Source organism: Thermobia domestica, chromosome 14 (assembly GCF_964235325.1).
Source record: "Thermobia domestica chromosome 14, izTheDome1.hap1.1, whole genome shotgun sequence".
Taxonomy (NCBI): domain Eukaryota; kingdom Metazoa; phylum Arthropoda; class Insecta; order Zygentoma; family Lepismatidae; genus Thermobia; species Thermobia domestica.
This window is the reverse complement of record NC_137467.1, coordinates 144,059,162-144,079,795: the sequence shown is the minus strand read 5'-3', so window position 1 is coordinate 144,079,795 and position 20,634 is coordinate 144,059,162. Positions and strand designations below refer to the sequence as shown.

Below are 20,634 nucleotides of genomic sequence, written 5' to 3'. Positions count from 1 at the left end.
TACACGTGGGTCGTTCAATATAGAAGCTTCCTTAATATTTATTTTTTAAGATACATTTGTTAACTATACATACATGTATAGGTGGGTCCTTTCTCATCTTTCCACATAATCCTCATTGAGACTCAGGCATTTGTCTTACCGTTGCACGAATTTGTTCAAACCTTTTGCAAAAGATCAGGGTTATGGCTGTTCAGCACTCTCCTCACATTCCGCTTTATCTGTTTCGAAATTTCGCCTTGCAATGCAGACTTTTAACAGCGGAAAAAGATTGAAGAAACTCGGCGCTAAATTGAAATGAAATGAAATCTTTAAGTTTTACGTCCCAGGGTTATGCCGGTTAGGCTAAAGGAGACGGTGATGATGAGAGATGAGTGAAATTGTGGAATGAAGAAAGTGGGAGGAAACGGGAGAACCCCGAGAAAATCCACGAGCACGGTGTTTGTCTACCACAAAGTCCATACGGCGCAAGCTGGGATCGAACCAGGGACCCTAAGCACCGGAGGTGAACGCTCTACCACTGAGCCCCCCCCCCCGCGCGCTAAATTGAGGCTATATGGAGAGTGGGGCAGCAGTTTTCACCCTAATTCTTCAATTTTGTGTCTTGTTTGTGTGCTGAGTGAGGGGTAGGCGTAGAGCAGATCGCTTATGTCTAATTGCGTTTCCCTGAAAAAGAGTTCAAGTTTGACATAAGCGACCTTGTCTCCTGTCAACTAGTGATCAAGAAGTGAAGTAAAATGTGAGGATAGTGCTAAATAGCAGGAACCCTGATTTTTGCAAAGGGTTTGAACAAATTGGTGCAACGGTGAGACGAATGCCTGAATCTCAATGGGGATTATATGAAGAAGTGAAGTAGACCCATCTACACAGTATGTATTTTTTTCAGTTTAGGGAATCTTATATATTGAACGACATATAGAACAAGTGAGGGTTTGTTTCACAATTTGACACTATCTTAGACTTCCAAACTATGCGAATTCAATACGAAACCGGAAGTTGTAGATCCGTAACTTCCGGTTACATTAGAGGGAGATGGAACCTGTTCTTCGGATCCTGAATCCATACCAAAAACAATTTTCTAGAACTGTCATTCTATATGAATCCATAGTGAAATCAGAAGTTCTACTAGTTTTACTACTTCCGGTTTCAATAGACTAATAATAGCTGAGATAAAATATATTCTTGAGTTTTTAAATCCATATCGTTAAAGAATCGTTTGTCGCTTTTTATTTCTTCTACGCTGTATTGGAATCAATATTGGAATCGGAAGTAGTAGTAATTTCTACCATTTCTGGTTGCAATATGGGAATAAAATCGGAGAAGGAATCTGTTGTTCTGGTACTGATTTCATATTTTAAAAAATCGCTATCTACTACAATTATTTCACCATGGTGATCAGTGTTGAAACTGAAAATCCTAGATTTCTACTAGATTCGGTTTGAATGAAAGTCGAGATGGAGCTTATTCTTGAAATGCAGAATGCACATCAAAAAACAATTTCTTACTATATCTTTCTGTTTTTGCTCCAGGAAGATCAATTTTGAAGCCGGAAGTAGCTGATATTTGCTACTTTTGATTGCAATACAAGAATAGAATCAGAGGTGGAACCTAATGTTGCGATACTGAATTGATAACACAAAATTGCTTCTTATTATATATTACCATTTTTCCATTATGGAGTTCAATGTTGAAACTGCAGGTCTTAGGTAAAGGTTCTTTAGACTCTGATTGCTTATCATAAAACTATTTCTCACTATCTCTTACTGTTCTTACTGTGGATGATGTAGGTACTGCCCTCAAAGAGAGTGTAATGCGTTCTCTTGGGTCCGGAATGGGATACTTGGTATCCTAACGCATACTCGTACCTCAGGAGCGCTGAGGAAGTGGGTCCCTCCTTCGTCCCAGTAGTGTGAACTGGGTGCAGGAGCCACGACCCTACCAGGGGAGCCGCCGCTCCCAAATGGCCATTGTCTTTAAAGGTAGACAGTCTACATCAGCCATTGGGTCTGGTAATGTACGGTTCACCTCTCTCGTAAGAAGAGGTAGTCCCGTATTGTTTGGACGACCCTACCGAAGGAAGGGTGTGGATGTCCCTTCTAATGGTGGCTTACACTTACCATTGGGATTCGGACAGGTAGCTTTGCTACTACGTGTACGTGGTACCTAAACACGTTAAAGATAGGTAGCCCCGTATTGTTTGGGCGGGCCTACCAGGGGAGACACGGCTCCCAAATGACAATGTCTGCCTTGAGCAAACGGTCTATATCAGTCATTGGCTCTGGTAATGTACGGTGTACCTCTACCGTAACTAGAGGAAGTTCCGTATTGCTTGGACGACCCTACCGGGGGGGGGGGGGAGTGTCGGATTCCAGCCTGCGGGAGGATTAACCGGAGGTGGGGGAGGGGCCAATCCCAGGAATCTGGGTAACGGTTCTGATCCTGCTAAAGGGAGGAAGTTCCGTGGGACATGGGCCGGCACCAAACCCAAATGGTGACTCAACACGTACCATGGGGGCCGCGGTGGCTCAGTGGTAGAGCGTTCACCTCTGGTACTTGGGGTCCTGGGTTCAAACCCTGCTCCCGCCAAGTGAACTTTGTGGTGGACAAACACCGTGTGCGTGGGTTTTCTCGGGGTTCTCCCGTTTCCTCCCACTTTCTTCATTCCACCATTTCATTCATTTCTCATGATCACCGTCTCCTTTAGCCTAACCGGCATAACCGTGGGACGTAAAACTTAAAGATTTCATTTCATTTTTCAACACGTACCATTGGGTCCGGGATGAGATACGGGAGTATCTCGACGTGTGTGTGGTACCTCTACACGAAAAGGCGATTGCCAGTAGAACGATAGCGGTAGGCAGGGCCGGGATTGAACAAGCCCCCTCGGGCGTTGCCGCCCCGGATTGGGTTGGACTCTGCCGGGCTGTGGTCATACCGTGGGATTCGGTAGCTTGTGGGAGCCAATCCCAGGAATCTGGGTAACGGTGAACACGGGCGGGAGGTGAGCTTGCCTTATAACGCTCGGGCGCCATGCCTGCAGAGCATGGTAGGACTGACTCGCTAGCAGTCTGCCTCAACCAGTAGGTCTACAGGTAGGCACTCAGGACTTGGTCTGGCCGCGCAGTGGGCGTATCCCACTCCCTCAGAGAATGGGGGTGACACACTTAGGTGTCGAGCAATAATAGCGTATATTGTGCAATTACGGGCGGGGTGCATTACATTCTTGCGGAACCCGTCCATTAAATAGACCGAACGGTCGCGGGCATGCTCTCCATGCATGCAATTAAGCGTGGCATAGTAGACCACTAGCTCACAATGTTCTTACTGTGGCTAAAGTGACTACAGCCCTTCTTCCAAATGGCGACTTACACGTGCTGTTGGGTCTGGGAGGAGATATTTAGTATCTCAACGTGTTCGTGGTACCTAAACACGCTACAGAGAGGTAGTCCCGTATTGCTTGGACTATCCTACCGGGAGGGGAGTGTCGGATTTCTGCCTGCGGGGGAACAACGGAAGTGGGGGAGGGGCCAATCCCAGGAATCTGGGTAACGGCTCTGATTCTGCGGAAGGAAGGAAACTCTGTAATATGGCCCGGCACCAAACTCAAATGGTGACTTAACATGTACCATTGGATCCGGGATGATATGCGGAAGCATCTCGACGTATGTGTGGTACCTCCACGCGAAGGCGGTTGCCAGTTGAACGATAAAGGTAGGCAGGGCCGGGACGCTAGCTCCCTCGGGCATTACCTGAGGTTCCCGGATTGCGTTGGACTTTGCCGGGCTGTGGTCATACAGTGGGATTCGGTAGCATATGAGAGCTAATGCCAAGAACCTGGGTAACGGTGAGCATGTGCGGGAGGTGAGCTTGCCTTGAAACGCTCGGGCACCATGCCTGCAGAGCATGGTAGGGCCTGACTCGCTAACAGGACCGCCTCCACCAGTAGGTTAACTGGTAGGCACTCAGGACTTCGATCTGTCCGCGCAGTGGGCGTATCTCACTCTCTCAGAGAATGGGGGTTACATCGCTTAGGCGAGTCAGGATTAGGGGACAAATCTTGGAGGTGCAACTTGTGCACGAGAATTAAGGTCCAAACAGGAGCAACTACGGGCGGGGTGCATTGTAGGCGATACTCGTCTTTTAAAGAGACCGAACGGTCACGGGCATGCTCTCAATGCATGCAATTAAACGTAGAATAGTAGACCACTAGCATTACAATGTTCTCATTGTATAGACACAAGTATTGAAACCGGCAATGATTGATTTCTACTACTTCCGGTTTGAATAGAATGTTAAGAAAGGATATAACTATTCTATATAAGACTTTCATTACTTGGGAATAGCATAGATTGGCAGTGTAAAAATATACAAATTCATTTAATGGTTTTGATTCAAGTTTTCGCTCACTCTATTTGCACTTAACAAAGGGAGAGATTAATATCGAATTATTCAAAAATCAAAAATGCCAGAGAATGTCTAGAGTTTCATTTTGTTCAGGGAGAGGCTGAAGACAAAATGTAAAAGTCGTAGAAAAGTCAAATGAAAAGATAGCGGAAAGCTAAGGAAAAAATATCCTCATTTTGACATGAATCATAAAGGAACTCCATCATAACTAATGGGTCATTTGTTCTGTCCTTTGATATAGGAGGCTGTATTATGAATGGCGCTGGAAGTACATACGGTTCGGAATATATATAGTTTACTTAACTATATATATATATATAGTTTAACGTCCAGCGGTTATGTCCTTTAGGCTAAAGGAGACGGAAGAGTAATGAAAGTGAATAAATATGAAATTAATTTTTTTATGCTCTACAAACAGGAATCGAACCCTGGACTACATACACCAAAGGCACAAGCACTAGCCAGTAGACTACCGGGAAGGGCCCGTACTATGATTCGGACCTCACATTAAGCTGTAGCTTCACGATTCAGAGTAATTTTACATTCTTTATTTTCTTACAAGACATGATGAAGTGACAATCAAGGCCAGGAATCACTGGCGAGTAAAACAAAAAAATTGAACAGTAAGTTGTTTATATTCTATTTACAACGAGCAGTGGACAGCAAATGGATATCCCTATTTTATAGTGAGTGCTCCAGTAAGCAACGACAGATGTAACCACTCAGTGTTCGGGCCGCTGTTGGTGGTTCTGTCCTCCCTGGTCCTGCCAGAAGTATTCTCCTGAGACCTGAACTTACCTGGATAGGACGATGAAGGACCTCTCCAAGAAGGGGTTACAAATCGTTTCCAAATCGCTCGTCGGTCTCAATGATGAGGTGAGCATTAGGCGCCGAGGGGTTCGGATGTCTCGTCTCGAAAACCTCACAGACGATCAGACGGTCATCCAGACCATAACACACACAAACATCATTCACACACACAACGAAAACACACTGGATTAAATAACACTATACTTATTTATTAGAACACTAATATATATAAAAAATGACGAAGAGGAATGAACACAACACTTAACACTGAATATGTATAATAATCTGCATTACTAAAATCACACTTTGCCCTTTTAATGCAATGTAGCCCTCTTTATCACTTTTATATAGAAGATCATAATTCAGATTTCACTGTAAATGTTTCTCTCACGCCATTGACGCACTTGGGGATTAGCACTGGGGGAAAAGTTGCCTGGATAATCCCAGATAGAAATCCAGTTGCTGCGCCAAACAATCCTGAAGCGTAAAGATGAGTCTTCAGTAAAATATCACAGTTTCCAAAGTCGAATGCTGATGTTGGAGAGCGCGTTTAAAACTTTTTTTTGACGCACAAGGTTTATGAACCTGGGGCTAGCCGTAAGAAAACGTCCTTCACCGGCTAATAGCTTGTGCCCCTTAACACAAAGTCAGACTTAATCCCCGACGCAACGTGCGTGGTGGCTGCACACAATTCCGGAGTCAAACTCCCCGAGCTCAAAAGTTTAAGACACGAGCTGCAATGGTCGACTGAAGAGTGTTGGCAGTTCATTCTAAAAATCACTCAGTTAACTCACCTGTATGCACATACAAACAGAATACGGAAAATAATTTATGTTAATTTTAGTCAACTGGCCACGATGTACGAGACATTGCGATAACTCGGGCGTGTGAAAGTACAGATAAGGAACTAAAAAAGCGATGTAGTTGGTGCCACTCTGGTGCTCGAAAATCTGGTCAGCTAGTATCTCCATAAATGATCAAAGAAAGCACTTCCAAATCATTCAGTTCCAAATAACTGTAGAATATATACTGTGCATAATAATAAGTCAGGGAGAAACACTGAAAAGGTTCGTAGCTCACTGAAATGTTCTCACCAATAAGCAATGTTTTAGATATATATATATATGAAAAAGCAATGAGAGACTTCTTTGTCCAGTTGCGTGGGAAGGAAGCAATTCCCACCGAAGAAAGAACTTATTTGCGTCGCAGAATAAAGTATAAATCAAAAAAATAATCACTGTCTTTACGAAATATACAGAGCGTCCACAAAAGATACTTCTATAACCTGGTAGCGGTTATACAGACATATGTGCTGAAGTCTTCGTTAGGGTTAATTGTAGTAGAAAAAACACAACTGCTTATCTGCATCACATTCCTTAGTGTTCTTAGTCTACAGTTTTATCCCGCATTTCTAGAAATTAGTAAATAGTGAAAAGTTATATTTATTGATGTTACGTCTTAAATTTGTAAATTAAATTTATCTGTGATATAACACAGTGAGTAAATTTTTCATATTTAAACTTGTAAACACTACTCCCAATCTTTAAGAAAGTCCACTAGTATTGACAATATTGATATACCTGGTTTTTGTAATTAATGAACTTTATACAGGAAAATTGCACTGACCAGGAAGGTCAGGGAAATCGCTATATTTTATAATGATTACTGCGGATGACAAAATAAACCAACATGATAACCAAACTCGGGAGTCGAACTTGCAATCCGTTCAGCACCCTGCATTGACAGCTTCGTTAATGTCAACCTGAATGCATACAAGGCTACCTGTACACAAATGCTGTTTTCCTGCAAATTGTAATGCGATTGCAACAAAACTTCGTTTGAACAAAGTTTTGTTCCAACCTCACCACAAACAATCTCTATTAGAAGTTATGGATTAAGCAATTATAAATAAAACATACTACAACGAACTATGCACGTAACATGTGTAGAGGAAAAATCCTGAATCAAATACACACATGGTCTAATTTCCTATATATGTATTATTCTTATTCTTAGCATTCTACATACTTACATAAAGGTTTGTTTTTAAAAGAAATGAAAAAAAAAATTGATAACAAGAATTGAACAGTTATCACGGCAGGTCTAGTCATTACTTCGCCATCTTGTAGACTGGTTTCATTTTCTTCCCGCTTCCCTGACGAAGCCCTGCTTATGGGTCTAGAACCCAGGCGTAAAATGAAGTGTTAAACCCCTCATACCTTACGAAATTTTATTCATTTCGTCAGCACATGTACTCTTATTGGCTGGAGCATTATCATGACGTATAAGAAAGGTATGTGAGAATACGTTATCAGAATATTTCTCACGGATGAGGTTCAAACGTGAACAAAGGATCTATTGTAATGTAAAAAGAAAGAAAATGCAGAAATGAAACTAAATGCACTTCTTTAAATCCATTGCACAAAATAAAATGAATGTTCTTCAAATTAGTTCATAATAAAAAATCACTATAATTTTGTCTGATGAAGCCAAACTGAATAGTTGGGGAAACTTACACATTATTATTATTATTATTTTCAATGACGTGCTATTTTTCTCAGCAAGTAGTTTAAATCAGATTTAAGTTTGTCAAAAGCAAAGCTTGTATAATGAAAAATATTTCAATCAGATTGCACGAAAGTATTTAGAAAATTGCTATTACCGGTATTCAACTGATATTAAAAACTTGGAGCTGCCCATACAAGATATGAAGAACACCTCAAAGACTCAAGACAGATTTAGAAAGAAAAGACGGAAAAAAATTATCTTTAGTAATAAAGGAGGTTGAGGAGCGTTGAAAGGTGTTAGAATAACAAATTAAATAATTAAATAAATAAATAAATAAAAGATGCTACAGAATAAAAAAAAAATAAGTTTCTTGGTTGTAAATAATCAAAGAGATAGGCCAATTTATGTTTCTTTAGCTGTTTATAAGTGTCTACATGATGCTGAGATATTGAAAATATCGTTAGTCTATGATTATTGCTTGATACTAGTGTTTCTCTGTATTCCAAATACAGAAATGGGCCGTGGTAGCTCAGAGGTAGTGTGTTCACCCCTGTGCGTGGAGTCCCTGGTTTGATCCCAGCTCGCTCCAAGTGGGCGTTGTGGTGGACAAACACCATGTGCGTGGATTTTCGCGGGTTTCTACCGTTTTCTCCCACTCTCTTCATTCCACCATTTCATTCATTTCTCATTATCATCGTCTCCTTTAAGTCGTGGGACGTAAGACTCACAAGATTTTATTTCATTTTTTTCCAAATACAACAAGTTTTACCCATAATAAGTACTTACAATAGTAAAGTAAGCTTATATTTCAATTTTAAAAGATGGAAAAGGAGAGCGTTGGACGGCTATAGGAATGGTGTAGGCCGATTTAAAAAAGAATCGAATTTTCTAGCCTACTCGTAAGTAATAGTGTTTGCGATATCACAGGTCAAGAAGAATCTACTTACTTGATCACGGAAAAGTTAAGGAATTCAATGTTAGAATTTCAGTATGGACCATGTTACAGATTAGTAATCCTGAAGGTTCATAGTAGTAGAAACGAAAGTTCACCAGTGGACAGTATTCTGTACCAAGCATATTAATGTAACATGTCTACTTCAAATCTGCATCTCATCTCATACGTTTTCCCAAATGGATTCCCTAATAGACTTCTCACCTGTCTCAGTGATAGGCATATCTCATCCTGACCGAAATTATTGTATTTAGAACTTTTAACATCTTTATGCGAAAGTTAGCAACATTAATCATATGGAATCCCCTCATGTTTCCAAACATGAATTTTCGTACCAACCACCAAGTTATGGCACATACAAGAATCATAGGTCATCGAAAAATCGTTCGACTAATGTAATCCTTAAAAGTACACACCTTTATTCAGGAATCGCGTAGAGGTTAAGTTCTTAATACGTTCAGCCCGCGGTGGCGCACGTCGGGCTGAACGTGTTAAGATTTATTGTCATATACGTATATTTGTTGATGCAAATTCGGTTTCACTGGAATTACTTAAGCGCTCACTCCCGTTTCCTTCTTTAGAAGTCACATTTCGTAAAACTTCATCTTATCGTCAGCCTAGGGTAAGTGGGGAATATTTATTCAATAGGTCAATATTTATACAGAATTGCAGATTCTACGTTTAATAGGTTCGGAGATCTGGAGAACGGCAAAAAGAAACTTTCAACCCCTTCTCTTTCTCCTTTTAAGGATCGCATTTTCCAAAACTATGTCTTATCTACAGCCTAGGCTGCAAGGAGAATATTTATACAAAATTTCAAGATTCTCCCTCTAATAGTTTCTGACAAATGTTGATGAGTGAATAAATGAGTGGGTCATTGGATTTACTCTTTTATATTTATAGGTTAATTACGAGTAATTATGATATAATGATAATTATTTTTCAGCTTATTGGCTGTAGAAGAGATGAGGAGGGGAGCGAATCCAACTGCTGCTGGAGAATATGCTATGAAACGAATAGCGAAATATTATCCGAATTACACAGGAGCCATTGTAGTAGCATCCAAAGATGGACTTTATGGAGCAGCATGTCATGGAATAGATGAGTTCAAGTACTCAGTGTGCAATGAAGCGTTGGGAAGTGTAACAGTGAAATCTGTTCCTTGCATATCGATACTTTAATGAATTTAATTTCTATTTTTTTAACAAATAAAGCAATAAATATAGCAGTGTAAGTTTTCATATTTGAATTTGCTTCTTTCAAACATTATATTTCACCTGTCATTCATAATGCGTAGTGCATATGGAAAGAGAGGAAAACAGGCGTATTAAAGTCAGGGTACGATTCCCACTTATTTGGCGAGCACGAATTCCTTAACTTTCCCAGGTTTTTCAGGCCACGATTTTCAAGTTTCCAGGTCTATATATAATGTAAAGAAATTTATTCTAGGGGCCTCAGTTGGCGTTTCACTGAAGTGAGGCCCAGGCCCTCATTCCGTAACGGTTTTCACAAAATCTGTTCATCCCAACGTAATACAAATAACCTAGTGAGTACTTATAGCTTCAGCGCCAACTATCGCAAACTGCAATCGAAATTTATCGTTGTTTGACGCAAACTGCTATGGAATGAGGCTCCAGATTACATTTTCTTTTCTTAAGGAAACATTTTGTTCAGATGATGCGAAGCAACGGCACCGTAAGTTATTTCCAATTGTTTTGGAAATGATATAGTGGGCCCATACCATGCTTTACAAATTAAATCGACGGGAACTATATTTGACCAACTTAATTAAGCCTTAGGCCCTAATAGTAGATATTTTACCGAAATAGTCCCGGATTATTTCCGTTTCATTTAAGATTTTTGTAAAACTTAAGTAAGAGGAAGTTACCCCTTTTCCCCGTCGCCCACAAGTTACAGTCCTGTATCTAGTGTGTAAGTAGAGAAGTTGTGCAAAGCAAACTAATTTATTTTATTAAATATCCCCTACCAAATAGTCGGGTAAAGAAAAGATAACTTTTTAGCTTTTGAAATTTCCTGACTTTTCCTGGTAGGTAGAGACTCTGTCGGGATTGAAGAATTTCTTGAGTTAAAAACTTTAGGTCAAAATCTGTTGAGAATTCAGTAGAATATTTAATTGAAGGGGAACTGGGAGGAGGTCTAGTGTTGCCAGATTGAAGTGAGGGCAAGTTCGTACACAAGCGAGATTTGTGTAATTGGGGTACAATATTTTTTTTACTTGTTATTACCAATGTTATTTCTAACGCTTACTATAATGACTACTACTAACCACACGTATACCGTACCAAACTAAATGAAAATTGGTGCGATTGTAGTCGCACACAAAACATTGGCGATTATAGTCGTATACCTTATTATTCATAATTTTTTTTTTTTTTTTTTTTGGTATTTCTCAAAAAGTGACATTTTGTGGAAAAATTTACAGGTCATTTTCAACTTCATCTAAACACAAATTTCGGTTATCGTAAGTTATGTTAATACTGTTTCTAATATGGACCGGTGACTCAGTAGTAGAGCGTTCACCTCTGGTGCAGGGAGTCTTTGGTTCGATACCAGCTTGCGCCAAATGAACTTTGTGCTGGACAAACACCGTATGCCTGGGTTTCCTCGGGATTCTCCCGTTTCCTCCCACTTCCTTTATTCCACCACTTCATCTATTTCTCATCATCACCGTCTCCTTAAGCCTAGGCGGCATAATCGTGGGACGTAAAACTTTCATTTCCATTTTAATTTTCATTTCATTCAACGTAAAAATTTCATTTTCTGTTTCTAACATATGATTATTAAAATACACTAAACACTTGTTTCTGATGTGCATTACTGACTGGTGTATCAAGAACGTACTACATTATTTTGAAGAAGTCGGGTACATCTGCTTTCCCAATAAACATACTCCATAATTATCAATAATTATAATTATCCTTCGTATCACGTTTACACACTGTACAGTTTATTTCCATTTAAACTAATTTTACGTGTTTTATTTAAAGTTTCATCTTTACCTCCGTCAAACCATTAAATAAAAAGTGTTGGTGCTGCTTTATACACAACAATGAAAAATAACTTAAACGTAGCCTTTTGTTACAATAAAAACAATCCTTGTAAACAACTAAAGCTACTAAGTACAACATATACTATGAGGTACAAATGGCATAGAATTAACTAAGTCCGTAGATTTAGTTCGTTGGCCCGTAGGATATAGAATATATTTCAAACTTGGATGCTTCGGGCAGCTATCAGAGATCTGGCAACCCTAAGAGGGTCTGTAAGAACTTCTTTTTCCTAGTCGCATATTTTACATGGATATTATTCCCTAGACCCAGAGAGCCCAGTTTAAAATTGTGAAAAGTGCAGAAAATGAATCAGCCTCACACCCCCTTTTTTTTGTGATCATTGTAAAAATTACAACAGGGCTTTTTTATTATTTTTATTTTTCGGGTTTTAAAATCTTGAACACTGTAGCAATGTCACAGATGATTGAAGTGTTACTATTGAAGCATTCATCTCTATGGTTTAGGTTCGAATCCTGGACTCACGTGGTTCGGATTCCACATTAATCAGTAGCTCCCGTCTCATATAGCCTCGCTGCTGAAAAGGGACGTTAAAATCAACTCAACTCGAATCCTGGACTTATGTATAGCTCCCTCGTGGCTATATAGTTAGGCGCCTTCGGGGCGGAAGACCCACGTTGGATTCCCGGTATGGGGATTTTATGATTCAGAGACCACGTCAAATCGTGGGTCCATGTCTTACATAGTCTTGATGTTGAAAGGTATAGTGAACTCCAATCTACCAACCAACTGGACTTACACTATGTGGACGTACTGGTTGATACACTATGTGGATAATTTTTTTTTATATAATTTTTTGTCTACCCTGTTTCTTTCCTCCACGCTATTCCATTAGTATATGATCACTAGAATGTAATATTTGTATCCTTTAACCTAAAGGCATAATGCAGCACGTTATGCCATACATAAATAATTCAATTTACTATTATTATCAGCATCACCACCACACTATTACAGTCATACAATGGATCAAAAGTTACCAGGAAAACCTTTGATCTGGAAAAACACTTCGTAGTGATGATTCCCCAGAACTTCTAATATAATTGCTATGGAGGACAATGAGCTGCTAATGAACAAACCACTCAGTGAGTCACTCGCGTATCAAGAATAGTTTGAGATTTTTGGACAACCGTCATTAATACATGATGGCCAGGGAACTATTATACAGAGTCTTACTTGTGTAGAACTGTTAAAAACAAAAATCTTTTCAATTGTATGTACCATAAAATTATCTCAAATTAGAGGTAACAATACTAGTATTTACAAAGGATTTTTGCTATTATTCTATTGTTTATAATTTCAAATATTTTACTAGTAGTAAGAAACATTTATAGAACTAGTAAATATTGTATAACTAGCACCAGATTTCGTTGACTTTATGCTATAATGCGCAATCGTTGGTGGGGCCCGGATGAGAAAACTACCAGCACAGAAGAGGTTGAGGATATGCCATTTATAAGGATTACTGTGGAAGAGTACACTGTGAGTCAGATCTGAATGATGAGTTCAGATATGACTTCTCTGATGGAAAGGATAATGACGAATTATAAAATTCATTGATTATTACATGTTAATATCTACACTTCCCGAAATCAGACACATCATGATCGTCATTTGATGAAACCATGTTGAACTTAAATTTAACATCAATGAGAGGAGAGCCTGTGTTAAATCAAATAGCATGAAACTTCCTGAGGAAGTGACACCCAATGATTGTAGTTGTTATATATTAAATAACATTAATAATATTAAATTAAACTTACCAAGATCAAGGAAATGCGAGGGAAAACAAAATGCTCTATTTGTCATATAGTCACTGAAGCACCCAAATCGTGACAAAAATTGGCGGTACGTTTCAATGACCTTGTGATGTTTTTCAAGTGTAAACGTTTTTAAAAATTACGCACCTCATATTCTGAATATTTTCTTCCACTGTAGAAGCAATTCTGACGTTCCTTGAATCGTTGCTATGAAAATCCCTGGCGAGAACCACTTCTTCGTCTTCAACATTCTCTCAAAAACACGTCAACAACCCAATAAAGTTAATACATATTCGTGTTACCAAGAAGAAATACTTTTCGACAAGGGTTTCATAGCGATGATTCACAGACATTAGAATTATCTCTACAATGGAAGAAAAGGTTCAAAATACAGTTCTATGAGGTGCGTATTAAAAAAAAAATCACGAATAATATGACAAGGAGCTATTCAAACGTAGGGTCAATTTGACTTCCAATTTGAGTGCTTCAGAGGGTATATTTTATTTTTCAGTTATTACGTGATATTATTCAATTATTACGTAATAGGATGCAATTTCGTAATATGCATCCTATTACGTCAATAAGCTCTATTTGCAATTTAAAGTAGCAATTCAAGCATATAGCTATTTGATATGATTCACTAATAACTTGCGAAATAGCGGATCACATGAGGGCAAGGTGAATACGATACTATTTGCGCCATGACGACTCATTAACAATTGTGTAAGAGTCATATACACAAGCTTTTATTTTTGTGGGAATGTTTGTGTAACGCTATAAATTTCACGATCATTCATTTGCATTTAAATGCAAATTCTGTTTAACTTTCTTCTCTGGACATTGACCCCATTTATTAGTTATTAGTTACGCGAGTGGTAAACAACTTTTGAGATCAATGCAGAACAGGAATAAGTAACAATTACATTTACATTGCTTACGAATGATCCATGCGCTATACGCAATCATTGGAATAACGGGAAGCAGTCTGCATCTCCAAAAGTTTAAGTGAAAATGGTGGAGATAGAGAGAATGTAATGTTGGAATTTTGTGTCACTATAGTTACTTATTACTTTATTTAGAAAAGTGCATTTTTCTTGTAGAAAGTGAGGGTAAGTTATCTATTTAATTATGAAATAACCATTCTAATTTAGAGCTAAGCTTACAAATAAATATTGCTTTCATATATAAGATGATCACTATTACTATACAGGATGTTCCATTTATCTTATTCGCTTCTTATAGAAACAAGCTTTGCTTTGTGGTTATCGTACAGTGTGAATTTTTAAGTTTACAAAAACGAAAAAAAAAAAAAAAAAAGTCCTTTTCCTCGATTCTCTTGAAACGTACGCATACCATTTTTTACATTCAACAAGATCCATAGGCTGGTGTATTATGTCATCTTTGGATATACGTTTCCCAGTATTCTATTGAAAACAAAAACCTTCAAGACCACACTTACTAGTCAGTGTTGCAAGCTCAGACCACTACAGCATTACAAACATACTTCTATATAGAATAAGAACGGAAACTAGGATGAGAAAATGCACATTGTTAAGTATCGTGGTGTTGGATATTCTGAGTAACTGGTTAATGAATTACAGATATTCAGGTTTAAATATAAGCATGAATCTCAGGAAATTACCAATTTCGTGAATTCGATATCTGAAGTTGTTCCAAAGATATGAAAGTAAATACACAATTTGCAACACTGCTTACTTTTCTTTTTTTTTATGCTTGGCACGTTAAATAATAACTATATTAATACTTGGTTATTAAGCGTATGAAACACATAATAATAACAATAATTAAATTTAACCTTAATAATATTCCTTTCATGTGGATCGTAGCCTATATTTCAAGTACTTCCTGCGGGCACTCTTCGTCGGTACTTAGGTTTAAATCTTTCTTCAATGTAGGTTCTCATTTTTTTTTTTTTTAACAACAATGGTATGTGTTTGCGTATATACATTTTTTGTAATGAACAAGAAACCTTCAGAAGGACTGAAATATGATTATTACCAACTACATTAGTAAAAACAAAATTTAAGACTAAATATTTTATTATACATTCTTTAGGCCATACAAAAATTAAAGATTAAATTTAAACATTAACTGGCAGCAGTGTTTAATTTGGCAATATTGTATATACAAGTTTCAATTTAGAACGTGTTGGAAAACAAAATTATATGCAATGTGAAAGATTACAGGAAAACATTCCAAAAAATACAAGAAACAGGTTTGATTTATATTTTAGTGCACTAATCAAATTATATGCACACCACTATTATTAACAAAAACTATGTGAAGACCTGCTTGGAAGAAAGTCTTAAGCCTAAGCCCCGACGAACAGTGCGCACGGAAAGCGCTTGAAATAAAGGCTAAAACACTTGAACATTGTTCAGATTAGTTTTAATTATTATTTCAATACTATTCTAGTAAACAAAGACAAGAGTTTGTGACGTACGTAATAAGGCTAAGCAGCATTACAAACTGCATATTTATATTTTTGAGAAGGCTTGAGATAACCAAATTCGTGCAAACGGCATTCATGTTCCTTATGTGAATGTGATGTTTCGTACATAATTAGATGTGATACATGTGTAGGTAATTTACTGAGATATAAACTTTTAACAATATTCAATTCTTTTTGAAAAATGTTGAATTTCATAACATTTATCCTTATTATTCATTTATTCATTTTCATGATATATAGAGTATCAAATTCAATTGCTCGCAAGTTCTATAATATGTTAGTATTTCATAATTTTTTTCGTGCTAAGAATAAATATGTTCTATTTTAAAAAGTTAGTTTTCATTTTGTATAATACGCACTTATGTATGATAAAAGGAATAACGTTAACATTCATTGCGTGTTATGTTTGTTTATATTAATCAAACTGGTAATTTGGACAACTCTAAAACCTTTGTTGTCTTTATCGAAGCACACTGGATATCAAAGATCAAGTTATCCATCTATATCCCAGTTCTTGATTTTTTTCTTCGACATCATGAATTAAAACACTTTCCTAACATTATTAATTTAAACTTATTGTTAAAAATATCCAAGCACTATACTATCGTTGAAATAAACATTGGTCTATATAAGCTGAACAAGTCAACGAAATAAAATGTATTTTTCTTGTAACGAACTGCGTGAATTCAAACTTCCGTCACGCTATTCATTTTATTGCCAAACACTATATTAGTACATTTGCTGTATGAAAATTTTTGCAACTACAATACCCGAAGCTAGTATGATTTTGTTTGTTTGTTTGTTTTGCGTTCACAAAGCTGATGGTTGTAATTTTACACAGAAAATACTCACAGAAAATGAACCAATATAATGTTTGGCAATCCTGAATCAATATAATGACACGATTTTGAATACATGTAATTTGTTACAAGCAATTTATACAGGTTCTATAATTTTGTTGACTTGATCAGCTTATATACCAGTGTTTAATTCAGTGATAATTTTGTGCTTGAATATTTTTGCAGTGTTAAAAAGGTGTGTTTGAATTGAAGATGTGAGAGAATAATTCAAGAACTGGAATCTAAATAAACAATTTTATCTTTGATTTCCAGGAGACTTGTGCTTAGATAAAAGCAGCAGAAGTCTTTAAAAGTGTCGAAATTATTAGCCTGATTAATATAAACGAGAAGAATACAGAAGGTACACTAACTACAAGGTACACTAATAATAATTTTTATCATATGTTCCATCTTCATTGGCTAAACTACGTACTATGAAATGGGATTATTCATTTTTCAAAGCGGGTCACTATATTTTCGACACAAACTTTTTATTATCTTTTTCTTGTATAATTAATATTTACAATTGTTTTGTTTGTCTTTCTTAGCACAGTTATTATTTAACACTCATTCCTAGGCCTGAGTAAGACTCGGGATACCTTATTAATACAAACGGATAATGGCTGGGTCTAGCTTACGTATTGGATACGAGTCTGTCAGATTCCTTCGACTGATAGTGTTCGGTTCTTTGTGGAAAACATATTCGGGCTCTTACCTAAAAGAAAACATTATTTTGTAACGACCCCGACTTTTATAAGTCAGCAGCCGTATGCTAATTATGACTTAGCGTGGCCGGAGTTGAACATTTACTTTTGACAAAGCAATACTTTTGTTTAATAATAGTTATTATTTTCTATTGACTGGCTTAAAGTTTTAGTTTTTAGTGCAGTAAAGATTAGACCTTGGTTTACCAAGGGTGAGTTTGATGATCCGATTAATAGCTTTAAATAATAAATTTAAAAAAATAATAGAAAACGAAAACGAAGCGGATTTTTTATTAGTGAGAAGGAATTTTTTAAATTAATATTTGATTGATTGAACCAGTTGATTGTTAGACTAGTGCGCAACGGAAATACCAACTGAACAAACAAAAACAGTTAAAGAAAAAGAAAAAAATGTACAACGATGTATATTTTTAAGTTTCTGTTAACATCATTGAACAACTGGCTGTTAATTAAATATTTGATTGGCAATATTAAATACATATTATTTAATTTAATAATATATATAGAGAGAGATAGTATGACTTTAAAATAGAGTAAATATTGTTTATAAGAATTTATTGATATAAAATTTTTAAATGTGTATATATATATATATATATATATATATATATATATATATATATATATATATATATATATATATATATATATATATATATATATGTATAAAATTATTTTTAAGTATAATTTTATTTAGGTTGAATGGTTGACTGAGACAAATTGTTTATAAATGATAATATTGAATTTATTTTAAATTTATGGAATTAGTTTTTTTAAAAAAACTGAAAATTATTACTGTTTGTTGTATATGAGATGTAGTATGTAATTTAAAAAGGTTTGCATCATGTGTATATTATTGTTTTTAAACGTAGTTAGATTTAGTTTATTTATTTATTTATTTATTTATTTATTTATTTTACACAGCTGAATATATTATAACACTTTTAAAATATAACCAGTTAGATTTTAGGCATACGTTACTATAGAGAAATTAAGTAAATGAACACTATGAATGGTAAGATTTGCACTGACACTGATGAAATTACTGATAATTTGTTTGTTATTTTTATTTTATTTTATTTATTTATTTTTTTAGGATTATTCATTTATACATTTTAGGTTTTATTTGATAACCGTAATGGAAGATATACAAATCGCATTTAGTTAAGTTATAGAATTTTATAATACTTTGACAGTGGCATGTGCAACAATGGAGGGGTTAGTTTACAGACTAGGATTATTTGAAATATTGGTTGAATTATAATAGGAAGGATTTTTTTGATATTTTAATTTTTAACATTTTTATCTTTAATTTACTTAATACATATATATTTTTATTTATACATTACTTATATAACAACGCTACGGAAACTTTAACTATAATAATTTTACATCATAGTCGTTAAGTTAGACCAGCATATTTAAACAACCTATGATAGGTGGTTTTATACATAAGCATTTTTATTTTAATTTTTACCCTTGATACATTTTATAGTGCCACAACAAGAAGTATATTATAGATTATTATGAACAGTGAGATTGCTAATACTGACCTGGCGATGGGGGAAGTGGTATACAGTTACTTTAACGCAAGAAAGAACGCTATATATATATGGATAACTTGAGAAAAGGGACATTGAAATATATGTAATTTATTTTTTATATGTATAGCTGTGCCTGTATTTATGTGACCAAGATTTTTACATGGATATTAGACACAATTATTTTTGATGCCGTTGTATATGATTAAATTGGAGGGGACGATAAGACAGAAGTAATCGTGATATAATATAAATTTTTATTTTAGATATGTAAATATATGTATTAGTGGTAACGACAAACGTGAGGATAATTATTTTGAAATAGAAATATTATAATGTAGTAAAAGACACTTGGAAAATATAATACGTTAACCTATTTAATTGTCATACAAGACAAGACATATGAATATTATATTAGCGTTGGAGTGACGAAGAGCGAAGAAGAGCCAGCGAGCAAACCGCTGCTATATTTGTGCGGAGACGCGAAGCTTTATTGAGTACATATGGTTAATTTCTTATATTGCCCTTGTATAAGGCGAACGTTAAAATATAATAAATACATGCTTACTGTTATATTAATTAATTATTAGGTTTGTATAATATTATGACAAAGGAAGTTTTATTTTGTAAAATTTATATTGTAATGTATGCGCTACATTTTTTTTTAATTTGAGCTATAGAAAATTTTTGATTTAATTATTATTGAGCAAGAAGTTTATTATGTAATTGAAGATAGGCCTTTTTTTTTTGTATTTTGTTTTTAGTTGTACATTTATAGCATGGAATAAAATTTAAAATTAAGGCTACGATTTTATTTTATGATAGATGATTAATATTTAAGTAATTATTTGATATTTTAATATTGAGAAAATTTGCTTTGGGTTATTGTTTATATGATTTTTATAAGGATAGTTTTTTAATATTTTGTTTTAGCTTTTAATTGACATTAAAACAACAACAAAACTTAGGCTGAAAAACTGTTACATTAGCCTTGTTGTATTTTTATTTTTTGTTTGGCGTTTTTTTTTTTTTTCTGTTCTTCGTGCGCTGTCTCCTTTCCTTTTGGAACGATAACTATTTTTTTCTTAGTTACTAGAACGTTTATATTGTTTTATTAAGATATTGACATATATATGAATTAGGTAATTAGTGTGTATCATAGCAATAATTTTAATAACTAAATGATATTAATAAAAGAAATTTTAATAGAAAAAACATAAACGATTAGGAAGTATGAACATTAGAAAGTTCTAGAACTTTCTTTTACCGGAAGTATAGTATTCCCTGTACCCTGTTCATTTATTTACTACGCTCTCATAGACTATTTCAAATTAACCATACGACCTTTACATAAAAGAAAGAATAATAATTCTTTTGTGATAACGAAACGCAAAAACATACTTATACAAAATCTCATACACTACTAGAATTTTAGACAAAATGGCAAATATACAAAAAGAGTTATTGAGAAAAACAACTGAATAGTGAAAGTTTATTGAGAAGAGCTAAACAATTTTAGGAGCAACTGAGCTCGTC

The 20,634-nt window shown here is 35.6% G+C and overlaps 2 protein-coding genes across 3 annotated transcripts in view; both read left to right on the top strand.

The window, feature by feature from the left end:
* LOC145670377 (N(4)-(Beta-N-acetylglucosaminyl)-L-asparaginase-like) overlaps window positions 1-9,912 on the top strand; it is a 48,425-nt gene extending 38,513 nt beyond the window's left edge. For both annotated transcript variants that reach the window (XM_081738986.1, XM_081738987.1), the window contains exon 6: window positions 9,618-9,912. In XM_081738986.1, the coding sequence (XP_081595112.1) occupies window positions 9,618-9,852 (235 nt within the window). In that variant the 3' untranslated portion in view covers window positions 9,853-9,912. The remainder of the gene's footprint in view (window positions 1-9,617) is intronic.
* A 5,349-nt stretch (window positions 9,913-15,261) lies between these two features.
* LOC145670379 (N(4)-(Beta-N-acetylglucosaminyl)-L-asparaginase-like) overlaps window positions 15,262-20,634 on the top strand; it is a 65,907-nt gene continuing 60,534 nt past the window's right edge. The window contains exon 1 of the mRNA XM_081738989.1: window positions 15,262-17,209. The gene's annotated coding sequence lies outside the window, so the exon portion shown is untranslated. The remainder of the gene's footprint in view (window positions 17,210-20,634) is intronic.